The sequence below is a fragment of the Onychomys torridus genome, chromosome 16, assembly GCF_903995425.1.
Source record: "Onychomys torridus chromosome 16, mOncTor1.1, whole genome shotgun sequence".
Taxonomy (NCBI): Eukaryota; Metazoa; Chordata; class Mammalia; order Rodentia; family Cricetidae; genus Onychomys; species Onychomys torridus.
The window spans coordinates 9,131,540-9,150,947 of NC_050458.1; the positions used below are offsets into that span (position 1 = coordinate 9,131,540).

Sequence of the window (19,408 nt, forward strand, 5' to 3'; positions counted from 1 at the left end):
TATTCAAAGCATTTTACCTTCTGGCTTAATTTTTCAAATTATTTGTATGTTGATTTTGATTATAACTTCCAGTGTTCTCCAGTTTGATTACATACATGTAAATATTTAACCCAGTGTTAGTTTTCTACACCACTGAACTCAATGATATCATTACTGGATTTCCCTTATTGTATGGACTCAGTTCTGTTTGCACAGCTGTCATTAGTAGAGTGTCCACATAGTCATTCATTAGATTTCCCAAAGAGGAATGCCACTGAAGTACTGCTGCATCGTCCAACAAGAACCACGCCAGAGCACTGCAGGTGCTAAACAGTTTCATTACAGTTATTAAAGAACTGTGTAATTGCAAATTAAAGTTGAATCAGTATATTAAAGTCCAAGCAAAAACATTTCCTAATCTCTTCTCAGCCTAGTTATCAAAATGCACATTCAGTTGAAACTACAGACAATAAAGGGAGTCTTTATGTCTACAGTAACATAAGGAGATGCCATTTCTCAGGGATGGCTATTGAATGGACAGCAAACAGAACAGGCTGTGCTGCGCTTGTTGGTTTTGGGGTGTTGTTTTTAATATCACACTGCATTTTGAAGCACCTGTTTTCGTGTTTGAGGGAGATTGGCTAGTAGTCTAGGCAGGTTTTTAAAATGTTCCCCTCATTTTTTAGTATTGTTGATGGTTTTGTTTTGGGGAGTGGTGCTAAGGAGTGCACTGTGACCACAGTGTAGTTTGTGATTATGTGGTGGGAAGTAATGGGAAGGGGAGGGCTGGTATCCAGGGAGGAGAACAGTAACTGCAGGGTATGCTGGGTTCTATGGGGGCGAGCACTGTTGTATGTCCTTGAAACATAGTGTGTATTTGAGGAGATGGCATTGTGTATTATACATAGCAAGTTAACAGTAGAGCCAGTTTACCTTAAAATGGAAGAAATATTTGGACATGACCATTATAGCATAAATAAAACTGAACTCCAGATAATTTTAGTTTGCATTTAAAATAAATATAGTTATGGTTTGTACTCAATCTTTTAAAAAATAAGCTGCTTGTATTCCATATACTAGTTATTAATGAAGGATAGCATATATAGACACAGTAAATATAGGTATCTCTCGATAAATAATATACTAGAAAAAATTTTAAAATGAGCCTCTTATTATCTGTGAATATTCTCTTAAAATTAAATTGTATAGGATTATTGGCTATAAGTAACAAAAGTCTAACAAAAAAGAAATAGAAAAGAATTATGGAACTACATGAACAAACAGTAAAATGTTAATTGCAGTCATATGTGTGATTTGGGAGGTTCTGGAAATTGTACACAGTGCATTACTTGTAACCATAACACTTTTAGTGTATCTGTTAGTGCCATGGAAATATGTGCTCTGTGTCTTTAAACTTTGGAGCCCTTTCTTTGCACATTTGGGTGTGGTGCAACCGAACTTAAGCATGGGAAACACTCTCTTCCCTCCCCAGCTTTACAGTCTCCACTCAGGACTATCTGTTCAATGGATACTACTTAGTGATTAGCTCTCTGTCACGTCAATCAAATCTTTGTTGCTAGCGAACTGTTTTGTCACTGTAGCAGGGCTCTGGTGCTGGACATTTATCTTTGACAGAGGAAGAATGCTTTTGAAAACAGTTCCTCCGTGATTTGCTGAAGCTTAATGTGACCTGGGAAGGAAATGTCCCGTCTCTGGTATGGGAAAAAAGGGAGAAGACAACCAGTTAATCATAAATACACTCTGGTAAATCTTGATCAATTATTGCAGTTTCTGTATCTGCCAGTCTTGCATTAGTGTCATTATGCAAAATTATCTAGTACTTGAATATATAAACAGAATATTTATAGAGTAAAAATGTATATGATTGGAGAAAATACTTTTAAGATATAGCTAAGAATTTTAAGTATCTTTCAAAAGGGAATTAATATGTCACTAGAATTTTGCTGTGTAAAAATAAGGTGTTTTTTATTCACTTCAAAAGAAAAATAGCAAACCTTTATTACTGCCTTAATGTTTTCATTTAAACTTAATCTTGTAGGAAAGGATTCAGAATTGTTTTCCTTGTCTAAAAGAAGAGAAGAGAGTAAAAACTAAATTTAATTTAATAGATTCTGTTATAACTTATAGAGAAATCTTGAATATCCTATTATTCCGTAGTCTAAGAAATGGTTTATAAAGCTATTCACAAAGTTTCTTTGTACTCTCCTAAATGTTAAGCATGTCAAAAATGACAAAATCCCTTTAGTTGATGTTATTAAGTATCATTTCAGGTTTTTAATTTTCTATTACATCAACACTTAGGGTTTTTATGCACCTCAAAATATTAATTTTTAAATTTGTGACCAGATTTATCAGATTAACTACTTAGCTCAACCTTTTTAGTTTTTAACCAAGAGCAATAAAAGTATTCATAGTCTTTTATTTACAATTTAAATAAATACTTACCATTACTTTTGTAAATATTTTAATACAAATTTAGGCAAACTGTAGATGCTTTGGCCTCATAGGTCAGCATAATGCCACGCATCACATACTACACTCCCCAGTCCTGCATGCTTGTTAGAAGCTCTTTTATGATGGTTTTCTCGGGTGTCTTTCCTGTTTCTTACTGGTCGCCAGCTTTGCCTGTGTATGTGGTGTAGACAAACATGCAATAGTTCACTTGACTTTCTTCCTCATAGCTTTGACAGTGCTGTTGTGAGATGAGGAAGCCTGCATGGAGTGTTCTGGCTGAAGGGGAATCAGCTCACTGATAGCAAGGCTTCACAGCCCAGTTTGTCTAACGACGGTTTTCTGGGTAGTACGTGTCCACCTGTGTATCAGGCTCAGTTCCAGTGTTCCAGCTTGAGATGCGGTTCTAGGAGTGAAGCACAGGGGAAGGGCTTGAGCAAAGTGGGTTTGTAATGGATGGCCGAGAGGCCCTGTGGTAGGCTTTCCTTATCAGGGCTCTCCTGTGTTGAAACTGAAAGCGAAACATGTTTCTTCTGAGAGAATAAACAGTGTATGGGAACCCCAACAATTGATGTTTCTTCTCTCTCTGTCACTGCTTTTTGGTATGCTTCATGTGTTTTACACATCTGATCAATAGTTAGAGACTTCAGTGATAAACTGTCTTACAGAGCTGCTATGTGGTCATATGTTTCTATTAGCATTGTGACAGTATTCTAAATACTGGTATATGAGCTGTCAAATTTGATCTTACACTTAACCCATATGCTAATAAGAGATATTTTCATTTTATGAATGAGATAACTTAAACATATTGCAGGGCTGGCAGGATGGTTCAGTGGATAAAGATACTTGCTGCCAAACTTGATGATCCTAGTTCAATTTCGAGGACCCATGTGATGGAAAGAGAAGACTGACTACTGAAAGTTGTCCTCTGACCTCCACACCTGCACCCTGGCACACATGTACTGTCACATACACAAAGTAAATAAATACTATTTTTTAAAGAAGTTTATCATAGTAGGTAGAAGATGCCTCAGACAAAATGTATAGAAGGAAATTAACCCTCCACAACTTAGCTTCCATGAGAATCATATTGCCCAATTATGCTTGCTTTTGTCTTCATTCCTTTCATATTTTAGCCTTAACACTGCTTTTAAAATTCATGCTGACATCTTCAACTTTGATTTCCAGTCATTGATTTGCTTGGAGCTGGTCATGTATTTGATAGACACTTGTGCCAGTTCTTGTCTTTTTGTTATCAGTTTGTAAGCTATAATTTGCTAGAAAGTATTTGATAAAAATTAAGGCTTAGTCCAATTCGTCTTCAGCATTAAAGTCATTATGTACCAACATTATTTTTAAATTTTTATTAGTAATTCATTTTTTCACCATTTTAATTATTTTAGATTGTCCTCATGTGAACAAGACAGGTTTTCTTTATCTGGTATTTTGTGTGTGGAACCACAGTGAAAGAAAGCTGCTGATGCATTTCTGACATGTCTAAGAATTAGCTCCCACACTGACTTCCAAAGCAACAGCACTTTAAATGTGCAGTCGGTCATCGCAGCCTGAGAGGACTGTAGCCATGATGGAGAGAGTGACTGCAGCTAGCTCTGTATCTTGAGTGTTTTTCTAAATACCCAATAGAAGTTGCCCTTTTGAAGTTTTACACCCCTCTATTACTCTATTGTGTCTCCTTTGTACACGAATCAGGGACATCTTACTAGAGTGGTTAAATTCAGAGGGAGGCCTTCACTCTACATGTCCTGTCCATGTCCGTAAGTCCCTGCTCTTCCTGCTCTCACAGTCTTTAGAGTAGAAAGAGGGGAAGGTGGGTGTTTTAATATTATTTCCATTTGGAAAAACAAGGAAGTAGATTGAGGTTGTTCAAGTTCACAGAGTTGTTAGAAGCTGAATGAAAATTAGAGATCTGATCTCAAAGCCATTATTCTTTCTGCCATGGCATGCTGTGTACCTGTAATAATGACAGGAAGTGTACTAAAACCTTTTAACGTATGCCTTACTGTCCCTAATACATCTTCTGCTCCGGGGACAGTCACAACTTAATTGAAGGGACTCACCCATGCTGGCGTTGGACTTTCACATTTGTATTTGACTTAGTAGTTGAAAAGTATATCTTAGGTATATAAATTATAAGACAATCTTAGGTATGTAAATTATAAGACATAAGGATAAAATGAAGATCTGATTCTCTACAGAACATTAAGATAATAGCATCACTTTTACATGGTATTTGTTTATATGGAATTTTTCTGTCTCATGTTATCTTCCCCAAATTGACAGCCACCACTCTGAGTATGTTATTATTCCATTGCTTTTTTTATTTTACTGAATAGCATTTATACTTTCATTTATTTTATAGTACAATTGCAAATAAAATATTATACAATAAGATAAAGCAAAAAACTATCGTATCAGAATTAGACAAAACAAATAAACAGAGGAAAAAAGCCCAAGAGAAGGCACAAGAAACAGACTCTCATTCCCACACTCAGGGGTCCCATAAAAACACTAAACTGGAAGCCGTAATATATGCACAGATGATACTCTTTCTGTCTCCTCTTCCTCAAGGTTCCCTGAATCCTGAGGGGATGGGTTTGATGGAGACATCCCATTTAGGGCTGACTGTTCCAAGGTCTCCCACTCTGTATAATTTCTGGCTGTGGGTCTCTACATTTGTTCCCATCTGCTGCAGGAAGAAACTTTCCTGATGATAGTTAAACAAAGCACTAATCTGTGAGTATAGCAGAATGTCACTGAGTCATTTATTGCATTCATATTCTCTCTCTCTCTCTCTCTCTCTCTCTCTCTCTCTCTCTCTCTCTCTCTCACATTCTCTTTCTCTCTAACAGTAGTACTTGGTTTTACCTTGTATCCCCAGGCTGTCTTGTTCAGTGTCAAGGATGGGTTCCATCTGGTGGAGTGGGCCTTAAGTCAAATCAGATATTGGTTGACTACTCCCACAGCTTTGTGGCCACCATTGCCCTAGCATATCTTGCAGATAGTGGCTTTTAGTTTACAGAAAAATTAAACAGGAAGCATAGTTCTCATATACTCTTTTTTTTTTTTTAATCCCCTATATACAATTTTCCCTACTATTTGCTAATGGGTACATTTCTAAAAGTTAATGAACTAATATTGACATGTTATGGTAACTCAGAGTGCATGGGTATCATTAGAATTCATTTCATACTGTGTATTTTTTAGATAATTACAAGTGAGTAATTATAGGACCAGAGTACACTCTCACTGTACTAGAAACTGCTAAGGAGCTATATACTTATCCATTCTCCATTCCCCCTCTAAACTGTGGGCACCCTTCTTATGTTTCTGTAAGTTAGTCTTTTTCAGTCACGTAGTCATGAAATAATACAGTTGGGATTCCTAGCAATGTGCATTTAAGACTGCTCTATAACAGTGCATTGTATGGATATGCCAGTTCACATATTCACTGACTACTTTTGCTGTGCTGTGGGTTGTGAGCACTTCTCAGAGAAGCAATTGACATTCAGATTCTGTATAAACATGTCTTCAAGTCACGTAGGTAGATATCAGGGAACCCAAATGGCGGGTTATATGGTAAGAGTGTGCTTAGTTTTATGAGACAGTACCAGGGTGGCTGCTACACCATTTTGAATTGATCCAACAGAAAGTGCAAATCCTGTCAGTTGTTTGCGGTTTGTACATCCTAACAAGCACACAGTGAAATCCTGCTGTTTGTGTTGAGTCCTTCATTTATTTTCCATAGCAGTTCTTTTTCAGTTATATATACTGGAGAAAGGATATTATTTGTGGCCTGACTTCATGGAAGTTTTCATTTTTAATCATATCTAGCTCTAAATTTTCTGATTCATGATTATTCTTTTGGTATTCCATTTATTTATTTATTTTTCTTCGAGACAGGGTTTCTCTGTGTAGTTTTGGTGCCTGTCCTGATTTTCGATCTTTAGACCAGGCTGGCCTCGAACTCACAGAGCTCCGCCTGGCTCTGCCTCCCAAGTGCTGGGATTAAAGGTGTGTGCCACCACCGCCCGGCTGGGATTCCATTTAAAAATAACTCTTCAAACCCTTGGTTACCTTGATTTTTGCATATATTTAAAGAATCTTATATTTTTACATTTTCCATTTGGGTCCTATAATCTATTTTGAATTTTTCAGTGAAAGACAAGAACATTTTTCTCCAGTTTGACAAGCCTGGTCTCTGGGGTAGTAACCACCCTCTTTTCATTCTTGTCCTTCCTCTGGTACCAGAATCAATTGCCATGTTTATGTGGGTGTGTTATGTTCTATTCCACGGATCTGTCTGCTATTTGGCAGCCTTATTCTCTTGCTTCCTGTGGCTTTATGTTAAGTCTCAAAAGAGAGCAGTGACAGTGCTCCAGGTGTTTGGCATGTTTTTTCCAGCTGTTTTCGGTCTTTCCATGGAAACCTTTCAGATCAACTTTTGAATACTTTTCAGCTGCAGAATAACTTAGAACTGGAATTGTGTTGAAACAGTAGATGAAATGAGGAATGGTAGATATCTTAGTAACATAGAACGTATCTTCCTACCCACGAACATAGAACATCTCCATGTACTTAACCCTTTGTTTTCTTCATCAGATTTCACCCTTTCTTCACATTAGATCTTCTATGCACTTTGTTAGGTCTGTGCTTACGTATTTTGTAATTTGGAACTAAAGTAAATATTGTTAATGGCAAGAACTTGAGTTTTATAGTAACCTGTCACTCTGGAAGCAGCGCTGCCATTTATTAATTCCAGGAGTGTTTTAGCTGATGTTAGATTTCTTTATTGACAATCCATAGCATTTTTAAAACAAAGACAGGCTTAATTTCCTCCTTTCTTTTCTGCATGTCTTCTATTTCATTGTGTTTTTGAGGATTTCCTGTAAGCTGTTGAATAGAAGTAATGAGGGGAAATCTTGCCTTTCTCCAGGTTTTAATACAAAAAAATCTTGTTTCTCCTGTTGTTTGTGATGATAACTATAGGATTATTCTTTTTATATGTTCTTTATCAAATTGGCCTCCTCTGTGCTTCTTGATTGTTTCTGTGGTTGTTTTCATCACAAAATGAATATTTGATTTTCTCTATTGATAATTGTGATCACAGTATTTTTCTTTAGCCTCTGGGGTATATCAATTGCTTTTCAAGTATTGAACCAGACTTGTATACCTGTAATAAATTTCACTTGATCATTATGTATATTTATCTCCATGCATTATTTGATGCTGGCTGATAGTTTGTTAAATATGTGTGCATGTATTTTCATGAGAGATAATGTTCTGTAGTTTTCTTTTCTTGTAATGTCTTTATTTGTTTTTTTATTAGGGTAATGCTGGCCTCACAGAATGAGTTAGTAAGTATTTACTCTGCTTCTATTTTCTACAAGCAATTGTGGAGAATTAGTTCCATTTCTTCCTTCCATGTTTGGCATTTACTTATCAGTAAATCCGTATGGGCCTGTCACTTTCTGTCTAATTAAAGAATAGGTCTAATCATATGATCTGTTTCTTCTTGTGTGACTTTGGTGGTTTTTGTCTTTTGGGAACTGATCTCCCACTCTTTCCCACCATTTCCAGTTTTAATTAAACATCTTATGATTTCAGAATTTTTACCTGTTGAGCATTTCAGTTATATTCATTTTAACTTTTTCTAGTACTTGTCCTATTATTTGCAGTACATATTTTTAAGGTATAGCTTAAGGTAGGATTCCCTTCTTCTCTCTCCACTTTTCAGTATACAGAACTATTCGTTCTAACTCATTGTTTAACTTACCTACTTTTTTAAGGGTACACTGTGCTATATCTCCTGTCAGGTTTATCTTCCCTTCCCAGCCTGAGAGGAAGGCACGTGTTGTTTGCTATTAAGAGTCGACTATTGTTGTTGGTATGCTTTTTGTAGAATCCCAAGAATTTTGTTCCATAAAGTCTTGTTAATATCTTTAGTTCCCTTCCTGAGCAATAAAAAGATTCCCTGATCTCTGTTGGATACCGTCTCCTCTTCCCAGTTAGGGGCTGTCAAAGTCTGTGTTCATTCTTCTTTTCTCATGAATCATACTGATATTATTTTATTGAGACAGTGCTTAAATACAAATACATTGGTGATCTTAGTTATTTTTCCACTGCATATATCTCAGATCTCTGGGGATTATTTTTCTTCTTGCTGATATTTGTTCTGTGAATTTCTTCTCTGAAAAATTGTTGATGGTTAACACTCTTAGATTGTGTCTCTCAAAATTAAATGTGTATTAAAAATAGAAAACTGTGCTGAAACATGTACAGATTTTTTGTTATTCCAAAATAATACAATATAGCAACAATAATACAATAATAACCACTAGTTCTTATCTAGCATTTATATTGTGCTGGATATTTGAAGTACATCATGGATGGTCTGTAACATATGGGGGTGTGTATGTGTGTCAGGGACTTGAATACCTTGGAGTTCAGGCGTGCACATTGACCAAGTTCCTCTTGGATAGCTGAGGCACAATTGGTTTTTTGTTTGTTTGTTTGTTTGTGGGGTTTCTTTTTTTTCCATTTTGCAAAATAGTTTTGCTTGGATATACAATTCTAGCTTGGCCATTTGTTTTCTGCCATGTTGCAGTCTTTTGTTTGATAATTATTTATTCTGGGTTCATATTTGCCGACATAAGGATCCTCAGGACCTGAAAGCAGAGGCTGTCACTCCTCACACCCAGAGGATTTGCATCTGCTTTTGGACAGTTTGCCTTCACTTGGAGATTTGTGAATTTTCTCACTGATTACTTAATAATAAAACAACAACAACAAGCCTTGTCTTTTAACTATTATGAAATTTTACTAGGTGTATTATGTATGTATTTCTTGCTTAGGGAACCAGTATGTTTTTGAATATGTAGATCTGTCTTTAATCAATTCTGGACATTCTCAGCAATACCTTTTCAAGTGTTTTCTTTTTGGCTGGGACTTAATTGAAGTCAGTTATACCTTACTAGTCTGGTTTGTGTGCACTTCAGTGTTTCAGCTTCTTGTTTTTAATAATGCCTCATGGGTAGTTTCAGGTATGTTTTCCAGTTTGCTAAGTTACTTGTGATTATTTGCTTTTTTGACATAACTGATTGTTTCAAAGTTATGTTTATTATATAAAACTCCTATTTGGTTATTTTTCAAATATGCTTATTTTTAATCATGTTTTCCTGTTTGCTTATTTTTAGCATTTAAAATATTCACATTGTAAGTTCTGTCTGATAATTTCCGTATCTAGAGTTGGTGCAGTATTTTTATATACTTAATTAGGGCTATGTGCTAGGCTGTCATTTATTATGACCTTACATTTGGTTTATCTTAATCTGTGAGAATCTTGAGGTCTTAAATTGAGCATGTTGTCTTTCTCCCACAGTTTCTTCTTGATAGACCATCTATATGAATATGGGATATCATATAATTGTATTCTTAGGCTTTTTGTCTTTGAAGTTCAGATATGGTATGAGTACAATGCCTGGAAATTCGGTGTCAGCAGGATAGCCTGGGCCTTCACAGCTACCACTTTTTAAAAAATGATAACAGCATAAGTAGATGCATTGAAAAATCTAGTTGAAGTCAGAAATAATAGTGATGGTATGAACTTACCAATGAAAAAGATCAATAACTTAATAAAAGAACCATGTAAGGTAAGGGCCTAGCAAGATGGCTTAGCAGGTCAAGGCACTTGCCACCAACCCAGACAATCTGAGGTCTCTCCTTGGGACCCATAGAGTAGAAGGAGAGAACTGACTCAACAGCATTTTCTTTGATTTCAGCATGTGTGCAGCAGCATGCAGGCCCACACTTATGTATCATGTGTGCACATATATACATAAATAAGATAAAACCTCTGAAAAAGAGCATTTAATATCAACTGTTTATTTAAGTGTTAAGATCCTGAGCATCTTAACTCCTCAATAAATTCACACTCATTTGCCAAAGAACAAGTGAATCCAAAAGAATCTTGAATGAGTGTGCTTATACTCCTTGAGAACTGTGTTCTTGCTCGGAGAACACAGACATTAGGGACAACAGGTGATGTAAATGGGTGGGTTTTACTCCTAATGTGGTATTAAAGGATTGCCCCTTTTATGATACTCACTTTTTGTATTTATCATTCCAAAAAGCTATTACAGCATACATATTCTATAATTGAAACACTGTATTTTCTGTGTTGTTGAGAAAATCTGAGTAATCTGTAAATATGCTTAGAAAGTCAGTTTTATTTAATTAATTTATTTATTGATTTTTTTTGCGGGGGGGGGGGGGGTGGGGAGCCCGGTTCTCTCTATGATGAAGTCCTGGCTGTCCTGGAACTCACTATGTAGACCAGGCTGGCCTTGAACTCACAGAGATCATCTGCCTCTGCCTCCCCAGTGGTAGAAGATTGATTCAAGTCACTATTTCTGTGGTATGCTACCTACCTTGTAATCCCAGCAGTAGTGAGGAGGGGAGGGGAGAGGAGGAGGATTGAGAGGGACCAACCAGGGCTATGCAGTTGGTGGCACCTTTTCCAAAGAAACTGTTAGAAGAGAACTGGAAAGCCACCTCAGCCCTTGGGGTTTGTGGCCTGAGGTTGAGGAGGACAGTTAAGGACGCTATCTAGAGCTTCTTCCTGAAGAACCAAACATGGACCAGAAGAAAGGTTAAAGGAGCCTGAAATGAAGCCAGCATTCAGGAAAGGGAAGCAGCCCCTAAGAAGAGACAAGTCCTGCAAGGTGGGAGAAGAATAGAGATTAGTCTAGGTGAGACTCCTTCTGTTCAGGCTTTTCATTGATATTGGCATGAGAATTGCATGCTCTCCATGGTGAGGTGAACCTTGGGCTTGAAAAGTGCTTTGCTCCTGAGGCCAACTGAGGAAGAAATTGTTAAACTCTTGGTTTAACTGTGCAGCCAGTTCCATTCTGTGCTGTGTGGCCCAAAACTGAAAGTGTGTGCTTGTGATAGGAGACAGCTAATTTAATTTATTATTGTGCATTTATGTTTTACCTTCTGTTTATCTTTGGACCAGGAAGACAGATAATTCTATTTATTCTCATCAGTGTATCCCTTAACTTTGTTTTGTGGCCACTCTAGGGCCACTAGCTGTTCTTTGGGTTCATTTTAAACTAATAGTCACAAGTAGTTTGAGGATGGCCAGCTGCAGTGTCAGCATGTGAAAGGTTCCGGCTGCCTCTTGAAGAAGACATCCCTCCCCAGTTCCCTGACTCCTAGCCTACTCTTAGAGAGTTACACTTACCTATTCTGTTTGGTTTTATTCTGCATTTACCCTGCTATTTTTCTTATTAGTTCTATTTTCTAGTTTGTGATCACCTGTTTACTCTTTTTATATGTTTATTATAATTCCATGGCATGTTATTGTGAAAGCAACAGTTATCACTAGAGAAAGTAGAACAGGGCTTCTGTTGTAATGAAGACAGTTTTAAATGTTGAATTATAGTAAAAAACAAGTTACATGGCACCAGAAATACTGCTATCGCTCTTTTTTGTTAGATATAACAACTCAAACTTATATTTCCTTTTTAAAACGTATTTTAGTTAACCAAAGTAACTATACATGCATAGATAATATTTTTATTTTTACTACATTTTTTTTAAATCAGGAAGTAGTGGTAATAAATGACGTGTGCAGGATTTAGTTTGTTTAGGAGCAGTCTCAGGCATAAATATTTCAGTATTCTAGAAGAACCACTAAGCCAAGAAATTACTGGGTTTTGTTTGTTTTTAATAATATTTTTATTAAATCTAGATTTTCATAGTGTGTTTTGATTCTGTCTCCCTCAACTCTCCCCATATTCACCCTCATCCCTCAATCCTGAACTTTGAGTTTTCTTTTTATATTGTTTTTAATTTATTTGTTTTTTCTCCCTATCAAGTTTATTGGTATTGTCCACTTACTCTTGGGAGTGGAGCCTGTCCTGCAGTGTGGTAGACGGAGCAAGGCTTATGTCATTGAAGAAAGCTTATTCTCCATCTTCCAACAGTTACCAAATGCTAATAGGTCCTGAGCTAAGGGTGGGACTATATGTTCACCCCACATTGCCCTACCTATATGCTGGGATTTTGCCTGGCTTGAGCTTATGCAGGATTTGTGTACACTGTAACAATCACTGTGAGCTCATATGTGCATCTACCCAATTTTGTCCAGAAAGCATGATTTCCTTGAAGTCATCCACCACCTCTGGCTCTTATCATTTTTTGCTTCCTCTTCCCTGAGGATCCCTAGGCCCTGCAGGGGAGAGGTGTGATGAAGACATCCAGTGTAGAGCTGAGCACTCTGGAGTCCTAGTCTCGGCACATTGACCAGTTGTGGTTCTCGGTGTTGAGTCACAGTTTGTTGCAAATAGAATGTGTGGTGGTGTGAGGGAAGAGGTGCTCTGACTCCATGGGTCTAGAGTGAGTAGGCGGAGTCCTTTAGTGCTGTCTGTTTGGTAAACTGTCAAGTATATGAATGTTCTGATTCAAGAGACTGGGATTGAGAGCAACTCTGAATTTTATTTTCTCTACTCTCTAATTTGCTGGTGTTAATTTCTCTCTGTCCATGTAAAATGGAGTTAGATAAGTTTTATTCTGCATCTACATTGGTAACTGTGGAAATAAATGTTTACAAACGTACTTCCTGCCTCTGAGGGCCCTTCAAAGACCAGAGAGACTAGAAGATGGTGTTTAATTGTGTGGTATAGGTAGGACCTGCTACTTCCTTCCCATTGGCCTTTGTGTTGTATCCAAACCATTTCATTACTCAGGGAATGACATTAGCCAGAGTGAGCATGCTTTCAAATAGAAATTCTTGGTTTCCTCACTTGTGTACTTTTAACTGTCAGAAGTGGATGTGCCATTTCTAATAAGCTTAGTCTCTGGATAATCTAGTAACTTCTGTGCATACATCACAAGTTACCAAAGACATAAAAACTAAAAAGAAAGAAAGTCTTACTTAATTCAGTATGTATGTTGGAAAATTTTCGCTCACTTTTAGCCATGTTTTTTTTTTTAAAGAAATGCACTTCTATACTCAGTTTCATTTTTTCTTTGTTAGTTTACAGGTTTTATGACAGCTTTCTGTGTCTTCTCTCCCCATAGCATGAGTATATATTAGTATTTAAAGAAACATGATGCCTTGAGATACCTCTGTATTCCCAGAACCTGACAATGGAGGCAGGAAGATAAGGGGTTCTTCGTCATCCTCAGCCCCATATTAAGTTTGAGTCTAGCTTGTGCTATGCGACTTTCTCAAAGAAAGGAAGGAATAAAGAGAGAGAAGGGGGAGGGAAGGAAAGGGAGAGAGAAACTTAATGAATGTATAAGGCCTGGGAAGGAAGGAATACAAATTTATTATCATCATCATCACTATTATTATGAAAAGGCCAGCAAGATAGTTCAGCAGGTAAAAATGTCATTTGCAGCCAAGCATGTTGTCCTAAATTCAATCCCTGGCACTCACATGGTAGAAGATGAGAACTGACATCTGCAAGTTATCTTCTGTACTTGCACACATGTGTTGTCTCCCTTTTTCACACACAGACACACTCTCCCTGACTCTCTCTCTGTCTCTGTCTCTGTCTCTGTCTCTGTCTCTGTCTCTCTCTCTCTCTCTCTCTCTCTCACACACACACACACACACACACACACACACACACACACACTTTAATAACATATGAATAAGAAAAGATAGGCTTCTGGCATTAAAGAAACACAATCCTTCATTATATTAATGACTCCTACTTTCAGCAGTGTTTATAAAACAGTATTTTAAAAGTGCTTATAAAGCTAATCCCTTTTGTGAGCATAATTTAATTTTACTTTTATTTAGGAAGTGTGCTTAATGTATACATAAAGAAGTAACACTTAAAAATAGCTATAAGAATAATGTTAACTAGTAGAATAGAAGGAACACAGAGTAGATCTATCTCATGATTTGAGAATTCTTATTGAGGAGACTCCTGATTAAATGTAATAGCACATTTGGTCATAAAAGAGCACACAGAATCCTCTTTGGCCCATAGCAATTTAGACTGGGGAAGTAAAGCAAGGCCATGATTTTTCATTTTTAGTATCTAAGTTTTCTTTCATCTTTATCAAAAATTGTATTATTTCTGGCACGCTGGCACACAGATTCCCAGCACTCAAAAGGCAGAGGCAGGCAGACCTCTTTGAGTTTGAGGTCAACTTGACCTATACAGTGACTTCTAGGCCTACCAGGACCACATAATGATATCCTGTCTCAAAACAAAGAAAGGTATTATTATTTTTATTATTATTATTTTGATTTTTTAGAGACAGGGTTTCTCTGTGTAGTTTTGGTGCCTGTCCTGGATCTTGCTCTGTAGCCCAGGCTGGCCTGGAACTCACAGAGATCCGCCTGGCTCTGCCTCCCAAGTGCTGGGATTAAAGGCTTGCGCCACCACCGTCTGGCAGAAAGGCATTATTTTAATTGGTAGATATTTATTGTTGTCAATCTGAAACAGAAACTTTAATTGCAGAACTGTCATCCCAAATATATAAAATAGTTATCTTAAACCTAAAATTAAAACCACCGATAAGTACGGGAGTGTTGAGCCTCTGATCCTTGGGTAACTGGTAGAAAGTGATAAAGAAAAAGCAGCAGTGATGGAGCTCTCCCCAGACAGTGCCAGTCATCACTCAGTCCTCAATAAACACGTCTTCCTTTGCTTTACTTAAACCTCCTGTTCGCTTTGTACTCAGTAAACCCAGGTGTAGCTAAGCTGCTGAGGCTGAAAGGTGCCGCCACTCTTTGTATCTGTAAGCAGAGTCATCTACTAGAGCGTGTGATTGTTGCTTAGCAAAAGCCAAGATAAAAACAGTGGTGCACTGGGGACACGCCCAGTTTCTTTTGCTTTTTCTATTCTTAAGTCTGACAGCTTTCACAACCACTGCATAGCTTTGAATAGGGCTGTTCCTATTAGTGGTAGCCAGTTCATTTTAGTTAACTAAAGCAAGAGCCTTTCAAAGACAACTTTTGAAGTCTAATCCCTCTATGGGTGAGTTAGCTTAACTGCTTTTGTAGCCACAGCTTCTAATATCTGCAAGGTGAATCACAAGAGGTTTTACAGCTCAGAAGAATCACCATGTGTTTGTGTTGTCTCTACATTCACTGTATTGTGGGAAGGTTTTATAGTTATGTTGCGGTCTGGAAACTGTAATTGTTGTGTTGACCTGAGGAAACTTGTGAGGTTTGTGTGTGTGTTTTCTGGAATAGTTTTTACCTGTAATATATGGTTTTCAAATTCAGCAGCAAGCAGGAAGGGCACTCTAGGCAGTTTAGAAGATTAAGAGTTTCCCGTAGGAATTCAGAATATTAGAAAGTAAAGGTTTTGTCATGACTAACAGCTACAGCCCAAACCACAGAGAAGTGAAGGAGCAGTCGATACACTTGGGAAGAGAGCAGTCCTTTAAGAAGACAAAGGGGGATGGAGTGGATGGAGGCACACATCCCAGAGCCTTGTGGGCCAGCTGGGCTAGCTGAAGCTATAAGCTCCAGGTTCAGGAGGTGCCCTGTCTCACAAAACAAGGTGGACAGAGAGAAGGACAGTGTCAGTATCTGGTGTCTACATGTGAGCACACCTGCATCTAACCACACACACAGGATGGGGAGGGAGGAGCTTCTGAGCAGAGTGGGTACTGTTTCAGCTAGTTCTCTCAGTGTAGGGATTTTTGTATGACACCTGATATAAAATAGGTTTAAAAATCAAACATTTACCAACAGCAAATCATAAAGAAATTTAAAGTCTCTTAATGTATCAAAAACAAAAGCAGTCTGCATATTAATGAGATATATGTGCTTGGTTTTGCATAAGGAATTAAATCTTGCAGAATATTTAATAATATAGGACATAGAATATCAACACTTTTCAGTTAATGCTTTTATAATTGTCAGTTGTGAGGACACTACATAGATATTTAGTACAAGATGACAAAAATACGTTTAGGGACATTTCAGAAGTTATTGGAAATTCTGCCCTAATCCTAAGCAAAGATTTGTTGAGGGTGTGAGTGTACAAGTGTGTGCAAAACTTGTCAACTATTTACCCAGTTTTTAAAATAAGAATTTCTAATAGTGCAGTCCAGAGATATACTGATTGAGTACTTCTGTGCTGAGAAGTGATGGTAGAGGCCGGTTACAACTGGTTTCCATCATGAAGCCATTGTGTCTCTCAGAACCAGAAGCCATGTGTGTGCAATTGGAACACTGCAGGTCCTGCTAGAAAGTCAGAGCAAAGGTGCTGCGGGCCTTGGCTGGCCTAGCATGGTGCAATGAGAACATGGCGCTGTGTGCTCAGACCTAGCAGAGTAGAATGTCACAGTGTAGCAGACAGATGCTGCTTGCACATGGGGTTTGCAGTTGCTTGTATTTTGTTATGTTTTTGTATTGTGCATCCATTTTACTGTGGCCACATTTATATATCAGATTTAAGGATTTGTAAATTAGACATGTTTTTGAAAGTGTTCCTGCTTTGTTTCTGGTTTTGGCCTTTTCTTTCCTTTTTTTCCCCTGTGATACAGATGGGTCGGCTTGTCACATGTACCTAGAAGAAATTCTAGGACCATGGCTGTTAGTATGCTGTGTTTGAGCTTGACTGCTTTGTGGGGACAGTTGATAACCACTCTCTTTGTAAACTGCAAGATGGTTTTGATTAAATGCTAACTGTGTTAGTAAAGCATGTTATAGTTTCCACCCTTTAAAACATGTTTAAATTAAGTTCAGTTGGTATTAAATAGTTGAGAAAGTAAACATATTTTCTACTAGGTGGATGTATTGGTAAAACTCACTCATGTATATTTTAACTGTGGTTTCTATATGAATTTCTTGTTGGTTTCCAGTGTGGATTAGGAAAAGATATTGGTTTCCATTCTCTTCCCACTTAAATCTCTCCCTTTTCCTTCACTTTCTCTCCTGTCTTTTCTATTTATATACATATTCTCTTCTCAACTGTCAGTGGAATTATTGTCTTCCTGTCTCCATATTCAGGTAGTGTCAGTGGCTGAGTATCACCGCAGGATCGATGCTCTAAATACAGAAGAACTGCGCACACTCTGCAGACGTCTCCAGGTGCCCCTTCTGTAGTTTAAACTCCTTCAGAGAGTAACCACTCCCTGTTTTTAGTGTCTTTTCTCAAGACAAATCTCACATTAGATGGATTTGCCTTGAAAGAAGCACTAAAATAAGCTACCAGACAATAAATTCCTTTTTGTCTTAAGGGATGGTTTTACCTTGGAGAGCTACTTTATTTGTTTGTTTGTTTGTTTGCCTCTTGCTGTCTTCTTTTCACTAGAAAAATTTTCACAAGTTTCAACCACTTGAGAACTATTCTCATCACTAGATATTTCTATGAGTTTTCATTTGACATTGGGAGAACACTTGGTTTTGTGAGTGAACCTTTACTGATTAGAATCTGAAAGATACCAGATGATAGGAAAATTATAAAAGTCTTAATAGAAAGTAAGGCTTAGGTGTTCTTTCTTTAATGCTATTTCAGCTGTAGGAACTGAATAAAATCTTAATGAGACAAATTGGTTTTCTTCTTGAGGCATTCTTGGTTGGTATTGGAAATGCTTTGGGGTAGAATAGGGAATCCATCTGAGCTAGATACATTATTTAAATCCTCTGAAATAATCTTTGCATTGTTGAAAAAAACAAAGTAATGAAATTGAAAACTCATTTTTCAGTTTGTGTTTCCTTATCATGGAAGTATGCCTTTTTCTGCTTCCCGAGACTGACTGAATAGTTCTCTTTAATTTTCCCAACACTGCCTTGGATTTCTGTTCTGTTCTAACTTTCACATCATTGAAATAAAGGTAAAATATGATGATGTGAAAGTCTTCACATGTAGCTTCTCATCAGAAACAATACAGTTCTAGAACATGTATTGGCTAAAAATCCATACCATCCAGACTTGGCAGGAGATCTGTTGAAGGGCTGAGGGTGCCAGTCTGAGCTCGGCTGCATTTTAGTTATCTGCTCAAGTAGAATTCTGTGGGGTTTAAATGTTTCAGCAATAATAATTACGGTTTTGATTTGTTAGGATTATTGTGTTTTAGATCCTAAATTAAGACAAACTGTAAGGACTAACAATAGATTATGAAGTAAGTTTTTAATTACCATTTTTTGTCATTTTATGAATTCCAGTGAACTTATTCTATCAAATAAACACAACCAGTTAATCTAACCTTTATTTGTGAGCAAATTAATTTTAATATTGACTGTTTGGTTCCGGTAGATGAAAAGTAATTGTTTTAATAAGTCAAAAATAAAAGGCGGCTTTACAAAATGATAGCTTCAGTGAAGCAATTAAAAACACCCCAATGAAAAGAACATTATCATTTTTAGTCTACCATTCTTTAAAATTTTAATACAAGACAGCTTTTGTATTTTGTGTGATAAATACTAGCACATATTTTAAAGAGCACTTAGTTAAAAAGCTACCTGGCTCTCTTTTGTCCTAAGGGCTAAGCTATGCATGTAAGTTTCCTGTTACCCAGAAACAGGAGGCATAGCACTTGTTGGCCGTTCTTCTTCATGTAGTGGATGAAGTGAACTTGCTCTAAACTCTTGTGCTACAGGCAGGCACACTGTTTGTACTTGAACGGGGTGTCCTTTGCCCTGTGAAATCTTTAGCTACCTATGCTTAATAAAGTTTTGTTTAACTCAAAAGGCTGAAATTTGCAGAACGTATTACAATTGCATATTGACACACCACTGCTGTTTGCTATTTTAGATTACTACAAGGGAAGACATCAATTCAAAGCAGGCTGCTCCAGCGAAAGCAGACCTGGAGTCTGAATCCTTCCGACCAAACCTAAGTGACCCCAGTGAACTCTTACTGCCTGATCAGATTGAAAAGGTAGGCCATGCCAGCTGCTGCGTCCTAGTGTGTGCAGCCTCCAGTTACTCTCCAGCTGCAGGGCCATCCTG

The 19,408-nt window shown here is 37.4% G+C and overlaps 1 protein-coding gene across 9 annotated transcripts in view; it reads left to right on the top strand.

Annotated features, from left to right (window-relative positions):
• Oxr1 (oxidation resistance 1) overlaps positions 1-19,408 on the top strand; it is a 402,931-nt gene that overhangs the window by 376,073 nt on the left and 7,450 nt on the right. For 4 of the 9 annotated variants that reach the window (XM_036208895.1, XM_036208896.1, XM_036208894.1 and 1 more), the window contains 2 exons: positions 17,465-17,545; positions 19,212-19,337. In XM_036208895.1, coding sequence (XP_036064788.1) covers positions 17,465-17,545; positions 19,212-19,337 — 207 coding nt within the window. Of the gene's footprint in view, positions 1-1,503; positions 1,744-17,464; positions 17,546-19,211; positions 19,338-19,408 lie in introns of those variants that run through there. The other 5 variants (XM_036208899.1, XM_036208898.1, XM_036208900.1 and 2 more) reach the window with 3 other exon arrangements.